General features: G+C 38.5%; 1 protein-coding gene across 3 annotated transcripts in view; it reads left to right on the top strand.

Annotated features, from left to right (window-relative positions):
- The window catches only part of DISC1 (DISC1 scaffold protein), a 202941-nt gene that overhangs the window by 62168 nt on the left and 123219 nt on the right, over positions 1-17554 (top strand). For all 3 annotated transcript variants that reach the window (XR_009969083.1, XM_062641772.1, XM_062641771.1), the window contains exon 7: positions 13984-14038. Coding sequence is in view for 2 of the 3 variants with exons in the window: in XM_062641772.1 (XP_062497756.1) it covers positions 13984-14038 (55 nt within the window). In the remaining variant the exon portion in view is untranslated. The remainder of the gene's footprint in view (positions 1-13983; positions 14039-17554) is intronic.

The raw sequence follows: 17554 nt of genomic DNA, 5'->3' as shown, positions 1-17554 counted from the left end.
TGGTCATATCTGTTGAGGGATTTGACAACTGTCCCTCAAGAGTTATTTTTTTTTGTTTTTTTTTTTTTTCCTTTCTTCTATTACAACTTCAAAGTGAGCTGATAGGAATGTGTCACAACATGGCTGATGCAGTCTTTCAATGAAGCAATGTACCACTCACTGTCTATTCAGCAGCTTTCCTGTCTGCAGAAGATGGTGGCTTGCCCTGAATTAAAAACATCTTGTAGGTGTTTTCTCTACATGATGCGGCTTCTTGGTCTTGTACATCCCACTCAAAATCTGCTCAGGTATTGTATATGCTGTAGCTGCTGCTCTGTTGAAAAGTGCACAAGCTGTCTTGGAAGCACAGACTGACATCTCCAGTCCAGCTGTGTGACTCAACCACTTGACGTTATCATACAGCCCCTTGCTTGCCTTTGGTTCTCAAATCTCTTCCCTCAGTCATAGAATCCTTGAATGGTTTGGGTTGGAAAAGGACCTTAAGAACATCAAGTTTGAACCCCCGCTGCCATGGGTGGGGATGCCTCCCCCTAGACCATGTTGCCCAAGGCCATGTCCAGCCAGGCCATGAACACTGCCAGAGATGGAGCATTCACAACTTCCTTGCGAAACCTGTTTCAGTGCCTCACCGCCCTCACAGTAAAGACCTTCTTCCTTACATCCAACCTGAACTTTCCCTGTTCAAGTTTAAACTCATTACCCATTGTCTTATCGCTACAGTCCCTAGTGAAGAGTCCCTCTCCAGCACCCTTGTAGACCCCCTTCAGATACTGGAAGGCTGCTATGAGGTCTCCACGCTGAACAGTCCCAACTTTCTCAGCTTATCTTCATATGGGAGGTGCTCCAGTCCCCTGATCATCCTTGTGGGCCTCCTCTGGACTTGTTCCAACAGTTCCATGTCCTTTTTATGCTGAGGACACCAGAACTGCACACAATACTCCAAGTGGGGTCTCATGAGACCAGAGTAGAGGGCAGGATGACCTCCTTCGACCTGCTGGTCACGCTCCTTTTGGTACAGCCCAGGATATGCTTTGCTTTCTGGATGTTCTTTCCTTTAAAGCTGTGCAGTCTATCATACCTCAGGTACAGTGATTTTATGTTTGCATCCAGTCATGTTGTGTTCTCTCTTTCTGTAAGAGAAAAAGCAGTAGCAGATAGTAAGACATATGGTGTGGATATACTTCCTGTATGCCTATGGGCATCCCCTACATTGTCATACAATTATAGAATGATTCAGGAGGTCATCTTGTCAAACTCCAGCTCAGTTTCCAGGTGAGATTAGGTTGCTCAGGGCCCTATCTGTCTTAAGTTTTGCTTGTCTCCAAGGATTTTTTTGGCCCATATCTAGCTGGAATTGTATTGGCTATCCTAAATTAGTCTTGTGAACGGCAATTGTGTATTAGGTAGCAGGTTAAGATACTTGATGAAGTAAGTTGAGCATATTAGTTTTAAATTAAAAAGTCTTGGGATATTTAATATGGAATAGATTTTTCTGGAAATGTACTTTTTATTTTATGAATAATAATGCCTTCTAAAGTTTGGGCTACCTGTATGAGAAATAAAGCTATTACTCATGCACATTTATTAAAGATCAGTGCTTATGCAGAAAGTTGTTCAGTATCAATATGCTCTAAATTACAGTCTCTTGGCTATCGGGTTGCAAGATACTATGTATTCTAACTGCATTGTCCTAAGTACTGCTGTAATGTGCTTTGGCATAATTATTTGTTGGGTACATGAATTGCATTCAGTACTGGAATTACACAGGGCTAGTCTGAAGCATCAAGACAATCTGTGCTAAAATTAATTGTATTGAGTGGCTTGTAGCTCACTATAAAATACAAATTATTTTGTTTTTCTTGGTCTAAATGCTACTAAATAACAACTTATTAAAGTAAACTTCAGGGAATGTTGAGAGAACATCTTAAATGAAGAATAATTGCCCAGATAGAAGTGTGCAGAAGCAAGAGCGCAAGTCAGCGTAATATTGGGCTAAGGATTTTTTCTAAGCTTATTTTTCTTGCCAAACTTCATTATTTTCAGGCAGATTCTTTGTTTTGTCTTATCTTCTGTTTGTGGTGGACTTTTGAAAATAAGCCTTTGTCAGTAACAGTAGTATGTTTTGAGTCTGAAGAATTGAGAAATATTACCCTGGGTTCTTTCTTGTGGGCTTTTGGAAGCTGAGGTTAAAACCTGGCTGGTTAATGTGCAAGCAAATGCATTAGCTTGTGTTTTGACAGGGATTTTCATCAAGGTTGAGACCACAGTATGTGTAGTTTTGCTCATCCAGACAGGCCTAATTGCCCTTGGTAAACTAAAGGGTGTAATCATTATTATAAAAGGAGGAAATTGCAGTGCAAAAGCTCAGTTCGTTTTGTGTGGGGATGTGTTTAAAAGGTGGGAACAGCTGGTGTTGTGTGCACTGTGACATATGTTAGTGTTTTAACTAAAAATGATGTACTGAAATCAGAGGAAAATAGGACTGAATATTTCAGTGGAAAGTACTTTCTCCTGGAGATTGCAAAATGTAACAAAATGTGTAAATTCCATACTCTACTGAAGAGGACACCATTTCAGAAATATGTTTTTAACTGGTGTAACTTGGATCTTCTATCTATAAGACTGTTTTTAATTATTTGACATGCTCTCTTCAATACTTGTTTTTTCCTTTTTTTGTTTCTTTTCACAATGCAAACTGGGATGTCTCTTACGTTCATACTTGGTTTCATTTGGCATTGTGGTTTTTTCCATATCTACAGATATATGCAACTGTACAGCATGTGATCCTTAAACTAAATTGCACAGTTCCATCTGGACTACTGTTTGGGCACTGAATGCTGGCTGAAAGAAAGAAATTCAATTAAATATCTTTCAAAATATTTTAATACTCCACCTCTCCTTCTACCCCTCCCATGGACCAATTTTTAATTAGTAGGAATTTGTTCTGCAGTGGGTATGTGGGATTTTCTGAAGATAGGGAAATTCTCTGTTCTATGCATTAGTTATTATAGTACTGTCATGCCTAGTGGTGCACAGAACTGAAGTTTTATGCAGTCAGTTTACTCTGCTTTAGTGATGCCTGGAGCTCATCTGACAGATTAATTCAAAGTGAGATACAAATGCTCAGGGGGTTGAAAACATTATTAGAATATACTCAAAGCATTCAGCAACTTCATCTGAGGCTAAAGCCTGATAAAGGCAAAAAAGGTTGTATGGTTTGTTTTTTTTTTGTGGTGGTGTTTGGCTGTGTTGTGTGTTGTTTTTTTGTTTGTCTTGGTTGTTTCTTTTGTGTTTTTTTTATTGTTTTTGTGTGTGGCTTTGGGGTTTTGTTTTTTTTTTTTGTTCTTTTGAGATGTTGGTTTACTTGGGAAAAGACGGGGAAAGAAAGGCTTATATGTAGTCTAACATTAACTGATGAAAAGTGGCATTCAGAATGGGCTGTCAGGACAGACTGTTTTGTACACATTGTGTTGATGTTCTTCAGAGTATATTGTCCACGTGATATTTCTAGACAAATTAGTGATTAGCAAGCTATGTGAAATTACTAAGAACTCTGAATGCAGCCATGTTTATTCACATGAGCTTTTCAACAAAATTTTGAAGAAATGTGTTTAGAAGAAGAAAAACAAACTGCACCCTATGATTTCAAAAATATACCTGGTTTTTGCTACATAATGTGCAGTCTATCCAGGAAAGTCTGTATTTAATACGTAATTTGAGGTTTTCTTTGGCTATTTATGTGAAAATGCACACGTATCAAAAATATCCTCTGTGAATAGGAGGGTAGCACAAACGCAAAGAGCAGATGAATGAAATGGCTTTATAGTATCATGAAGTGTATATGACAGTGTGCAGGCTGCTAATGTTCCTGCATGGTACAGCAGAGAACTGAATTGTACTTTTAATGCCAGATACGCTTAGAGTCTTTATTTCTGGGTTTACTTCTTTTGGGGGTTTGAAGCTTTTTTTTTTTTGTTGTTGTCTGCACTTTTTTCCTGATTTCACAACCTTAGTAGTGCTCAATCACAAGTAGAAAGTGATGTCAGTAGGTAAGTTAGAGACAAAATAATCTAAATTTTTTTCTTCTTATAAGATCTTCCTGAATGTTTTCAGGAGGGTCTCCTGTGCTGTGTTGTGAATTGGACCGTGAAGACTTTGATGGTTTAATAGACCTCAAAGCACATTGTATTGATATGAAACATTTTCTGACCTCATTTGGTGCTGGGGCAGGGGGCGGTAGCTGGGCCTTCGACTGGCTATACGTGAAGCTGTTTTCAGCAAGTCACCATTGCTTTCACCTTCTCATGCAATGTAATTTACTTGTGGGTTTTTACTTGGGGGGATGATTTTTCACATGCTTCATCTTCATGTCTCTGCCATGGGAGATGTCAGCCTGTGGTGCTCCCTTGGCAGAAAGGCTTTCTGCCTTTCTGACCAGTCTTTCCCTCTTCTGCCATCACTTGTCACAACCTAATAGCCACTTTCCTTCTCAGGTACAGTTATATTTCCCTGATGGTGGTGTAAGCATGTTTGTTTGTGTCTGATCTGTGTAAGATTCTTGCTCCTGGGCTGTGTGAGAGGATGAAAGGCTCCTTTCTCTGTACTATTCCCTGCTTTGTAGGGCAATCTTCTTTTTCCTCTTAAAAATACTTCTCCCTCTCACAACCACAGTACACTATCAGTCCACATAGAATTGCTGTGGAATATCAAGAGTCCAGGGAAAGAAGAATATTAAAAAGGAGAAAAGGAGGGTATATAAGTAAAATGTGAGAGAAGAGTGATTTGCCCCCCCCAGCCCCTTTGTTTCCCTCTTATGGGTATGCATGGTAAAACAAGTGTTTTGAGCTGGCAGTTGCGCAGACAAAACAGGTAGCTTGCATGACCTCCACAGCTAGGTCTTCATCAAGTAATAGGAATGAAGAAGAGAGAGAGCTCTCAATCACCTCAGTAGTACAGTTGTTTTAGTTTTGCAGGTCTGCAGGAATTGAAATACACCACTTGACGAAGTGATGCAAAGCTCCTGGAACTGCTTTCTCTGGTGTTCACATCTGTCCCAGTTGTAAGCTCTGGGCATGGAAGCCTTCAAGGCTTCTGACAGCTCCAGTTCCTCCCCAGGCCTGTTCATGTTAACTTAATTTCAGTCAGTGATAAATCATCTTCTGTGACACAAGGATGATGCACAGGTCACTTTGACAATTCCTTACTGTCTTGACTTAGGGCCCTTTCATGCTGCTCTGATTTTTATTGTTTCTAAAGCTTAACGGAGAATTTTAAAACTCTCTTCTGTGGTAGGAAACATGTCTGTCTATGGTACATGAGACAAGCCAAAACACAATTATGGGGTTCTTAAAGTATAGCCGATATCATTGCTGCTACTCTAGCTAGGGATAATGATGGTAGTTTGGTGCCCTGTTTTTTTAATTGTAGTTCTCTTGTTTAATGGTCCACTGATCCGTTTTATTTGGTGTGCTACACTTTCACGAAACCTGTATCAGTGAGCTTGTGGCAGAGGAGCAGAGCCAGAGAAGATGTTCCCTGGCACCTGGGGAGGATTCTGCCTTGGAAATTCTCCTGCCCTCCTTCCCTTAGGACGATTAGCTGCATAGCCAGCTTCCTCTGCCACAAGGGTTTTTTTTGAGGGGAAAACTGAATTTTGTGTTGAAAGTCATAACCCACCCTGTGCTTTGATAATTGGATTGTCTCATTTCAGCTGGTCCCACAGCTGGGTTTGTGTTTTGAGGAGGCTATCATCTCTGCCTTCTCAAAAAAGGTGTCTTAGCCTTTCACAAAAGCTTGCAGCCAAGTCATAGGTGAAAGAAGAGATTTGCCTCTTTCTTTGTGATCTGAATGATTAGGAGGCTCAGCTTTCTTTTTGTGGATAGATAGGTGTGTTCCTCTCCATTTTGTCTACCTAGGATTAATTTCATTCCTTTGTTCTCTGCTGAAGATTGAAGTGTGGACTCCTTGGGCAAGTGGCTTTGTTTCTTTTTTAACTCGCTTGTGGGAAGAAACTGTGTATTGAAAGCCTGGCATGACATACCATGTCTGTGCTTTGTCACATGTAAAGAATTTGCTTCCTGCAAACGTGCGAACAAAAGTCATTGAACAAGAGCTGCCAGAGTTGGAAACTGGGGTGTAGGGCTTCTTGATTGAGTTGTCTGTATCTGGGCTGAGTCCTTTGTTCTGTGGCTTAGCAGTTTATAGTGATTCTGATCCTGCTAGGGCCAGTGAGGACCCCTGTTACAGGGAGGAAAAAGGGCTTCTGTGAAGTCTGCTACTGTGCCGCAAGCACTGGCCTGCCTTGGGAAGAACAGGATGTATTGGAAGCACAGCAGGGAAAGGAGAGTAAGTCTTCCAATGTGGAGGACAGAGCCACTGCTACCAACCTGAAGTATTTTACAGCAATCTTAAAAGCAGTTTTTAATCCTTCCAAGCAGCTTTATAGAAGGCAAAAGTCACAACAGAAAGATGAGTACCACCTGCTTGAGTATCCACATCTGCAGTGTGATAAGGGATCTGGTTTTCCTTGCTGAGCATCTGGTTCCCCCTGCTTGCCTGAACAGCATCCAGAAGGATGTAGCAGCCTGTAAAGTCTAGGCCATATATGTGTGGATTCCTCTGGAGATGCATATGATGAGAATTATTTCTCTTTAGGGAAAAATGACCAGCTGTCCCAATCAGTGTATGATACTGAAGTCATTTGTATATAAGAAAGAGAAACAGCTAACAACAATATCCAGGAACAGACCCCTTCAGTCTGTGAAGTACAATGGATGTTATGAGAATAATTGCAGCTGCTGTGGGCAAGCTCTAGTTTTTGTGCACTCCAGACAGAAGTAGCAGGAGAATGGGTATCTCTTGACACATCAAAGAGTCTGGGGAAAGTTTGAAAGTGATCAACTGCTGCTGCAGATAGCTATTTGATTGTGCCTTTTTTTTTCAGTCTGATGCTCCTGTTTCAGGGAGCAGCAACTGCCACAACCACTCTCTGCAGCAGCAGCTGACAAAGAGTGACTACAACACCACATGAATGATTGGTTGAAACAGACGGCCAGTTCGGCTGTCTGAATGGTGTGTTACACAGGACCAGAAGATTTCCAATACGTGCCAATGAAAATTCAGCTCGGTGGTATCATTAAAGATGCCAGCAGCACCTTCAAGTGACTGTGAACTCATTTTTTCTGTTGGAGTGATTTTTATCTAAAACCCCAGCTACCATACTGTGCAGACTGAGGTGCTGCCTTAGTCCTCCTATTTCAGGTATTAAAAAAAAAATAAATCTTATTTATCATGCTTACCAGAAAATTGTGAAGTGTCATCTAATTCCCTGATTTTTCTGCAGACCTCCCATAACTGGGGCCAGTGTGTGGCAGTACTGCAGCAAATAAGGGTTGTCTCAGTTTAAAGTTCTTGTGTATATAAGAGCTTCTGAGCAGTATGATGAGTTGTTATGGTTCACTTTGTATAGGTGACTCTTTGAGAGTCGACAAAAGCAAGTGCAGTCACCCAGCAACCCATGAGTCAATGGGAAACCTTATGGGTAAGCTGATGTTATACAAAGACAGTGGGAAACTACTTCTGGCTCTGCCTCTTGAAGAATTCTGAGTGGAGGAGCACATGTATTGAAGTGATCCTTGACACAGAGCAACAATGAAGAAAAACTGCTCTGCACATGATAGAAAAAGAGCAAATTGCTGGAGCAAAATCAGCTCTCTAGTGGTTCAGAGCTAGGTGCGTAATTTTGGGTTCTCATTCATATTCCTTGGAGAACTCTGTAGATTGAAATTTGCAGAAGGTCCAGTGCTTCTGTACCTCAAAGTACATCTCTTGATAATTTTCATCTCGGATCAGATTAATTTTTCAGGTTGGAAGCTTTCCAAGGTGACATTTTGCATTTTGCTGCTAATTCAGGTGACTAATCTTCGCAACTGCCGCAAATTTCATTTTCAGATGAATTAAATACAAGTTCTCTCCCTTTCTATTTAGTGTCAAAGTCCACATCTCAAGAGCGCATACAAGTTTAGATAGAGAAATTACATTTTTCACCACATCAGTTCAGCAGAAATTTTGTGGATTTATTGTTTAACGAGCTCTGTCATCTCGGAAGTGTTCTGTGTGTGGCGTTATCTAAGGAAAAAATCAGAGTTTGTTTATAAAACCCGGACTTATGTTTAATGGATGAATTTGCTTCCAAGCATGGAGATACGCTGCTGTGAAAATCACATTGTTTAAAGTCCTATGGATCATTGGGTGAAGATGAAAAGGAACTTGCTTGACTGAAAAATTGCTTTCCTGGTATGGTAGTACCCAAATACATATCCCCGCCAGCCTTATGAACAGATCACATAGAATGAAAATATTGTTGTTCAGTGTCTTTCTTGATTAGGTAGAATCAAACTTTGTGGTGGAGAGTTTAAAAAGAAAGCAAAAAGTGCTGTTAATGCATTTAATGCCATCTGGCTTTGAACATTCTTAAGCAGAAGTGTAGGGCCAGCAACACTTTTTTGTAGGTCTAACCCTGTAAAAAAACCTGCATGTGTTACCTGTAATAAGGAATCTGTTGATTTTACTCAAGAAAACTTTTGGTACAAGTAGATTTTCTTATTTTTCTTTGTCCTGGTTGTACATATCTAGCTTAAAGCTGCCTCTTGTTAAGTATAGTTTTGTTCAAAAGCTTTTTTTCTGATTTATCTTCAAAGCTCTGTGAGATATGCACATAAAGGGAACTGTAAAAGTGCAACAAAGTTATTGATTGATTGCTTTATTTTTGGATTGTGGATTTCTTCCTTAAAGGTCCAGTGAAGTCCCTAGACTTAATGATTTTTGTTAAATTTTTGTCTTAATGTAGACTGTGTTTACACCAAATGTTCCCTGAGTGGCACTTCCAATTTCTTTTGCAAAGGACTGGACAAAGGCTTTTTTGGAAGGTCAACTTCTCTTTGCTGTTAAAAGCAGGATTACTGTTGTAGGGCTTGGTTTATGCATTTTTATCTTCTAAGAGAGTACAGCTTCTTGTGACTTCGGAGTTGAAAAAGGAATTGTGTTAGAAAACTTAAAGTTGGAAAAGTCATGCTCTCTATAGGCTGCAGCTGTTAGAATGAGGTTATCCTTTGCAGGCAGTCTCATTACTCTGGGCCAAATTCAGAAATACTCTAACCTGTTTAAATTTGCTAATAGTCAAGAAAATACTCTTTAATTTTATCCAGGAGGGGATACATACTTATATGAACTGAGGGTTCAGCCCATCATGCTTTCTCATGTGTCTATAATCTGAGCATATGCTTCTAGACTGTTGCTCTTGAATTAGAAATTCAGGCATGGGTAATTTTAGGTTGTTCTTTCTTGTGCTTAATTTTAAAGAAATGGAAGTTCTTTTTGCTTAAGCACTATGCTGTGGTGTGGAGATAGGAATTGAAATTCCAGTATCTAGAATAAACTTTTAGGTGACACTAATGCAAGGATTATTTGCTCTTAAAGGGTATCTTCTTGTCTTTCAGTCTGGCTGCTTAGTTTTTGTATGAAGATAAGACTTTGGAGTAGAGAATATATTTATTTACACTGGTACCATGTGTGGTATGTTCTATTGTGCAGTTATGGAAACTGCATTCTGACTACTTTTAATTGTTACTGTATATATATTTTGTCAATAATACAGGAACTGTTTCTGTTTAAGCAATATGTATATTTATATATTTTGAATGTAGAGAACAGCATGACTTGCCTTTTGCCCATTTTCGTTCTTTGAATTTTTTCTGAGGAAGCAAAATATAAATACACAATAGCCTGGTATGCAAAGGGAAGTATACTAGCAAAGTGGAAGGAAAGACATTCAGAAACATGCCTTCCTTTAGTAGAAAGCCATTCTTCCCAGTATTGTACTAGACAGCCTTCGTCTGAACAAAGCCACTTCCATAGTATTTGTAATTCCTGCATATAAATTGTAACTTCCTGGGATATTCTTTAAAAGACATTTTAAACATTATCTGTTATATTGTGACATTTAATGTCTTCTGTGGTCATGTGGAAAGTCTGTGATAAAGTGAGGAATGAGTGCAGCAAACCACCTGACTCCCAGTCCTCCTTCTGTCCCCCATTGCTTTGAATTGGCTTTCTTTACTTTGCCAGCGTACCATTACTGACTATGAACAATCATCTCATCAGGTTGCAACTGTGTTATTACAGTTCAACATACTCATTCCTATCTTTCTTTAAGGTCACTAAAATGAGATACTTAAAAGGCACTGTCTTGTTTGAAGTATTGAGATAATAAAAAAACACAGCAAAAATTTTAATATGTGCCAAGCCAGCCTCAGCTCCTGAATATGCAGCATTTCTATATCCTCCTGCAGCTCTCCAGCTGAAGTCCATGTTTTACCAAATTATTACTGAATTTCTTATCCAGAAAGGGTAATTCCTCAGCTCCCGCTTTCCTGTTTTGGTCTAGTGCGTATACAATGAGGCCCTAAGATGCATCAAGTCTACATGCCTTTCTTCTCTCCTCATTATGGATCCTAATGTATGTAAATCCATTGGAAGCCATTTAAGTGATAGGCTTACGTGGCCATCCGCATGAATGAAGAAATTACACATGGTGTATAGGTAGCTGTCAGTTCTGCAAGTGTTGAAAACCTCTCTTCTCCTGTGTTTAGTCTGTTAATTTTGTGTTAATTGAATTCCTGTCTTATTCTAGTCCTTGTCAGCTGGGTCAAGAACTTTGCTTTCTCCGTGTTGGAGTTAGCTTATATTGAATTTGAGAAGTAACTTCTAAATGGTCCTTATAATAGATAGCAGAGACCGTGAGGACAAGCAGTCAAATTCTTGATTAGCTGTTTTGCCAGAGAAGAATGAGTCAAAAACTATGGATGTCTTCCCAGGCAAGAATTCAGTGATGTTTCAGAGAGTTTTTTTTTTAAAGCTGTTTTCCCTGATAGTAATAAGTAAAACACCTTTTAAGCAGACAGAATACCCTCTTAAAATGAAATATGATGCTTCAGGGTGGTGGTAGAAGAACGTACTATTTCTGGTTCAAGTTGCATTTAAAAGATCATGGCTGTTAAAGCTCTTTTGTTAGTAGAATGAATCAGTATTGACTGCCTGTGTTATGTTGCGGGTCATTAACTTGTCAGTTAATTGGAAAGCTTGTGAGGGGCTTCTCCATGATGGTGTTTTGTGGTAGAAGAAAACAACCTGAGAATAAACTTAGTTAAAAGGTGGTCATAGCTGGTAACTGTGGTTGGTTCATACATGGTTTTGATTGCTTTGTGCGAATTATATGATGGGCTAACCTGTAAAGGGATAGGGGATTCCCACAGTATCACTCTGAAGGCAAACAAGGATTCAAAACAGGATCCTACTGTGGAATTCATATCATAAATAATGCAAATACACTTGTAAGAGTCTGCATGAATGCTTCAACTGTAACAAAGGATTCTTCAGATTCAAGTCTGTGGTTAATGTAGCTATTGCTAGCTTGAGTCAAAATGATGATTTACTAATTATATTCTTTATTGATATGCGTCAGATTAATATGAAATTCTCTTAAAGCTCTAGTTCTGCTGTCATTGTAATAGCAGTGTGTGATTTCCTTATTTATTTTAGTGATTTGAAAGATGCACATAAAAAAGTAATCTGGGTATAAAGAGTCTGTTTCTTTCTGCTCGGTACCTGGATGTGAAAATCCTCATGGGCTTGTGCATCCTTGTTAGCAATGTAGACTTTACAACTGGGTCTTAGTTTGTAATATTCTTTTGAATGTATGGTTTAAAAAGAAGTTAAAAATTCATCTCTCTTCCTGTTATCTGTGTGAGTTCTGCAGAGGAGTGAAACATTGTATGAACCGGGGTGACTTTCTGTGAATAAAAGTAAGCAGATAAGAGGAAAGGCGCATGGAAGACATTTGTTAAATAGGGGTGCCATCTTTATACTATTGTTCTTCTGGCTATAACTGCACTTTACATTTTATTATGGCCTGGGTCTCTAGAGTTGAATTTTACAAGGCATTTTCAGAACAATTGAATCAGTCGCCCATTATTCATACAATTACACACTAGCCTTGCTGCTCCTTGTTGACATCTGTGCACAAGGCCCAGCTCTTTTTCACATAACTTGACCAGCTCAGACACTGACTGTGGGAGATGCTGAAAGTCACTGAGAGCTCCAGAGAAAAGAAATGGCTGAATAGTTCATTCCCTCTGGCATGCCCAGAGGCAAGCAGGAAGTTGATAATGGCATCATTACACATGTGATATTTTGTGGTTTGCCTATATATTGCTATAGAAAGAGAGAAACTGGAGACTGCTATGTGGGAAATGTTGTTAAACCACTTTTACATAGCTAGCCAGCTGCATTTCTGTTTGTTGCCTTACACAGGCATTGACTTATACTGTTATGAGCTATTTCTGAGGGGACTGCCTCATCTGGAGCTGGAGGGACCCCTGCATGCTGTGGTGGTAATGAGGTGACTGGCCTTGCTGGCTGTATATTGAAAAGGTGTGTGCTACATGAAGTAGGGTATTAGGGAAAGTGATACAAATAGCTGTCTCATTAATGGGATTAAATGATATGCTAGATAGCTGATTTCTGCCTCTGAGGCTGTCTCCTGTGTGCCAGCCTTTCTGTAGGCGGTCAGTAACTGAGCACAAGTCCAACTTTGTGTGCTTGGCTTTCAGACTGAACACAAATTCTGACTCTTTAAACAAGACTCAGTATATGCTATGCTTGGAAAATATGAAGAAGTAAGATTTCAAAAGAAAACTGAAATGCATAGAGGTAGGCAGCAGGGATAGTGTGCATGTCGAAATGGGCATTCAGTCTTAACTTTCTGAATAACAGTGACTTGTGTTTCTTTCACCTGTAAAATGAATACAATAATGCCTTTTCTTGAGGGAGTATCTTTGAAGTAAACCCTGTGATGTTTCTGAAATGTTTGGATACTTCAGTGCTGAACACTAAAGAAAAGCTCAGAAATAAATTAATAGTTCTTTCTTTGGCAAGAATATTAGCAGTAGACTGTGAAAGAAGTACAATTTTTATAACGCAGCTAAAAAGAAGAATTGTAATGCTGCTGTGGGGAGTGCTGTCATGTACATTGAATTGAGGTGTCTGACAGAAAACCAAATAGTGTGTGATAACGTAATTGAACACTGTATGAAAGACTGCCTGCTGAGTAGGAGGGAGGGAAGTATTAAAGTTGAAAAAGTAATCTCTATACTAACCCCCAATGTTTGACTTGACTTGGATTATTTTTTTTTCCAAGTTAAAAATGTAACTTGTGAATTTACTTACAAGCACAAAAGATAAATATTTATGTTAGGTTCGGTAATATCAAAGTAATAAACCTATTTGGTTTTATATGTGAAAAAAACCTTTGAATTTCTTCGTATAAGCATGAACAGTGCTTCAATTTCTGCTCGCTGTTGTATCAATTTGATACAAGTATTTTGTAGGTTTTTATGAAATTAAACCGAGTAATGATATTTCATATAAAATTACTGTTAGAACAAGTGACTGTAGTTGAACTTTCCCTAGCAGGGTTGGAAACTGGGTTATAAGAGAACAGTTAACTGCAAACTCCTTATGTCAGAAATGCCTTTATATTAGGTGTTTGGATGGTAGCCTAGCAAAGCATCAGTCCTGGACACTGCTGGGAACTCCTAAGATACTGGGGTTACACAAGAAATCATAATAGTGGTTCAAATGATAAGTAAAATGCATATACACTCAATAAGGAACTGTAAAGCTAGTGTATGAACTGTTTTGCAAACAAACAGAATTAAGTGGGTAGAAATTGGGTGGACAAAATTTTGGTTAGTCATTAGCAACACTAAAACCAAATGTACAGATTTTATCTTGGTTTTGGCTCTTTTGTGATAGTGAGAGTCATTTTAAAGCCTCTGTGCTTCCATATGAAAATGTGTCTTGTGTAGCAGTCTGTGATCAGCAGAGAAAGTCAACTTCACTTTATTTTATTTTAATCCCTTCTAGCCTTCAGGAAAAAGAGCAATCGTTCACCATGTCCATTAAAGAAACTACTGCCAAAGTAAGTACACATCAGTGTTCAGTTCTTCAAAATATTTTGAGAAGCAGATAATAGCTTGCATCTTAATAAATGGTCTGTGTTTTAGAACGCTGGTTTTGTGGCACTTCTTCTAAACAGATTCTGCATATAAACATTTTTAAACATACACTGCAAAAAAAAAAACCCAGCTTTTATATTTAGACAGGCCACAGAGATTACGTTTAAGAAGCAGGTGGAGTAATTTGTTGGTTTTTGGTTTATGTTTGCTAGTCTCTATTTAGGAAAAGTTAGGAAAAGAATCCTCAGCTTCATGAAATGAAAGTGAACTCTGGTCACAACTTAATGCTTTCACTCTTCATATAGAGCCTCTTACTTTCCTAGCTGACTGGTTTCATTGATGTAAAAGAAAAGCATAAATGAAGCACCTATCTTTCCCACCACACTAATACTAAACTAGCAATCTCATTCTTATTCCCCTTTAAAAATATAAAGAAAAGTGATATGGAATATTTAGCGTATCTTTTGTTTCTAACCAGAGATGTTAATACTTTTTCTTTAATTTTCTTATTTCTCATGGCCTCCTTCTGAGAAAGAGAATACTAAAATTTTCTTTTTATTTTAGCGAGTCACAGAACATCTTTGCTTCAAGAGAGCTCTAGAAAAAAAGGTCCATTTATTGTAGCTGACCCATATTGGTCTATATGGAAAAGGGAGTGGAAAATATTCCTGGCTTTTGATCAGTAATGAATTTATACTCTGAAATAAACTTTATTTTTCGTGTTCTTTCTCTAGTAGCACACATCAAAATTAGTAAAAATTTTATCCTTTACAATCTATTCTTTCTAATCATCTCAACCAATGCTTTTGGCATGCACTGTTCAGAAGACTATTCAAAGGCTGCATCTCAATATCCCTCCCTCCTTTCCTACATAATTTTGAGCTTATTCTCCTCTATTCCTTGCTTTATGCACACATTTCGGGGAAAAAAAAATACTATACACCATTATAACATGATGTTTCCCCTATTTTTAAAAATATTATGAATAAGGTATCAAGGAAAAGATTGTAATTGACCTACAGATCATCTACTAAAATGAATGAGACATTGAGGACCTTAGTAATATGTTATTTCAAGCCATCTGCAAGCTAAACCAGATTTCACCTTCTACCCTGAAAATGTGTGTCTTTTGAAGTTTTATTTTACAGCTATAGTATCTAGAGACTTTTTCAATAAGACCTGAAACATCGGATAACAATTGAGGTCTGCAAGGTAGAATTCCACAGCCTGTTTGCTCTTTTAAATATTCAAGAGATAAAATATTATTTTAATTTCATTCCATTCCTGTGTGAGGTCTTTTATTTATTAGAGAAGATAAATAGAAAGAACATAATGAGACTCCTCCAAATCATTTATTGGTTTATTTATTCAGATTGTCTCATCCTATTAATTTTTTTCTGAAGCTGAATAGAGCTGATCTTTTAAACCTTTTCATTGTATGGGGAAAACACTGCTTTGTCAAAGGTCTTTTTGTTCCCCTGTGCCACTGGTATTTCTATGGCCTTTTCTGCCTTATCTGTATTGTTTTCAGCTGAGGCTGCAAAAGCTAAAATTTGCCTGCTAATGAAGGGAACAATCCCCCTTATCCACCACCACCCTTCAGAAATTAGTATCTGCTTTTGCTAATGGCAAGATTGTGCTGTGATGGGAGATCCAGGTGGACTGTCATCTTTAGGCAGTGTAAAGTGAATTTCTCTTTCTTTCCAAGGTGCTGTTGTACAGAAATGTGAAGGTTATTAAAAAATTATTATTATCATTTTTTCCTTGAAATGGTTGGAGGAAGCGTAAATTTCAGCACTTTAATCAGTGTCCTTGTCCCTGTTTCTGCTGCCTTAGATTAAAATCGTATGCTGGAAAGATGGAAGAGGATGACAATAGGCAAATTTTCTTTTGATATTTTGCTGCTTTTCATCTTGATTCCACATATCTTTGCTAAACAGCATCCTACTGGTTTCAGATAGGCTGCTTTTTTGGGTAGCATCTATGTGTCTGAACACAACTCGTAAGAAATATTCCTGAACAAGAGCATCTTGTTTGTGGTTTGTGTGCGGTTTTTAGGTTTTGTGTGGGGTTGTTTTTTGTTTGGTTTGTTTTGTGTTTTATTTTTTATAGTCTTCTTTAAAAACCCCCACAAACCACCAAAGAAAGTAATATTTGCCTGTAAAGAACTTCACTGAAAGGGAGGGTTTTTTAGACTTGGAGCTCGTTGGACCATGGGCTACAGCAGAGCTGGTCACTGACACCAGGGAAAGGGCATTGCTGAGGGCACAGGTGGTTGCAGTCAGACTGGTTAGAGAAGAATGGGAACAACAGAGGAAGCTGGCTTTGTGAATGTTCATTTTTGTCAGCTAATAAATAACCTTTCCTTAGTGTCTGAATAAGCTACTGTAATGGATAATTGTAGCTGTTATTAAGATAAAATAATTAGAAAAAAATGAAAAGAATTGGAGCTTGTAGAGTAGAACTGATCTAATGTCCGAGCAGTACTATTAGTTTAGAGGATGTTACATTATTTTGCCTCTCCTAGTTGCTCATTTAGTTTTGTTGAACTGTGCCATATGATAGCTCTGAAGATTAATGTTGTTCATTTATTTACAGAATACACGTGACATAGATACAAGCAGAGGCTTGGTAATGTACTTATCTCGTGTTCCAGAAGAATCATCTCTGTGATTTAAGAGGAGCAGCCTCTGGTTCCTGCATTTTGCCCGTTAATAGAGTGCCAGTGAGCTTTGTTCTGATGGTAGTGCATACAAAAGTGGACAGTTTTCACTGGAAACTGATTAAACCTCCCAGCTTATTTTGCATAATTGCCAAACAGCTGTCTGGTGGTAATGACTTGAAGTTACTAGCAGCATGGGATATATTCATACAGTTTTCCTGGAGCTGAAAGGTTCCCTGTCTAATTGCAGTTCACTGAGCCATTCAGTACCCCTAAAGAGAGAGAACTACTTAGAACAAAGTCATTAAAAACTTTCAGATTTATTCTGTTGCTCTGTGTGGGAATGGATGAAGGATCAATCAAGAGCTTAAGAGTCAGGATTTAAAGGGAAGGCAGGGAGAGGTGACATTACAATGAGAATGGATAGAGATCAGCCTTCAGGAGAAGGACTTGGAGGTGTTATTTTGATGAGAAGCTCAACATGACCCAGCAATATGCATTTGCAGCACAGAAAGCCAACTGTGTTCTGGCCTGCATCAAAAGAAGCATGGTAGTTTTGTTGACTTAAGGAAAAGGTTAACAGATGCTCTCAGCTGAAGCAAGGGGATATTCATCCATTTAAAAGGATTTAGTTAGTGTCATAGCTGAATTATTGTAATTGTACAAGCAGGTAAGCCATTAGAGCTGTAGGCTTTTGCTATTAGAAATTGAAGTGGTAACTGTGCTTCTGTTCACAGCGTGGTGTATGCACTTATTTTTGTGGCCAGAGAAGACAAGTAGGAAGGGAAACTTTCCTCTGTAGATTGCATTTCACATC

The sequence above is a fragment of the Pezoporus occidentalis genome, unplaced genomic scaffold (assembly GCF_034315485.1).
Source record: "Pezoporus occidentalis ecotype Australia unplaced genomic scaffold, CSIRO_AGI_Poc_V1 ctg7, whole genome shotgun sequence".
Lineage (NCBI taxonomy): Eukaryota > Metazoa > Chordata > Aves > Psittaciformes > Psittacidae > Pezoporus > Pezoporus occidentalis.
This window is presented reverse-complemented; position numbering and strand designations above follow the sequence as displayed.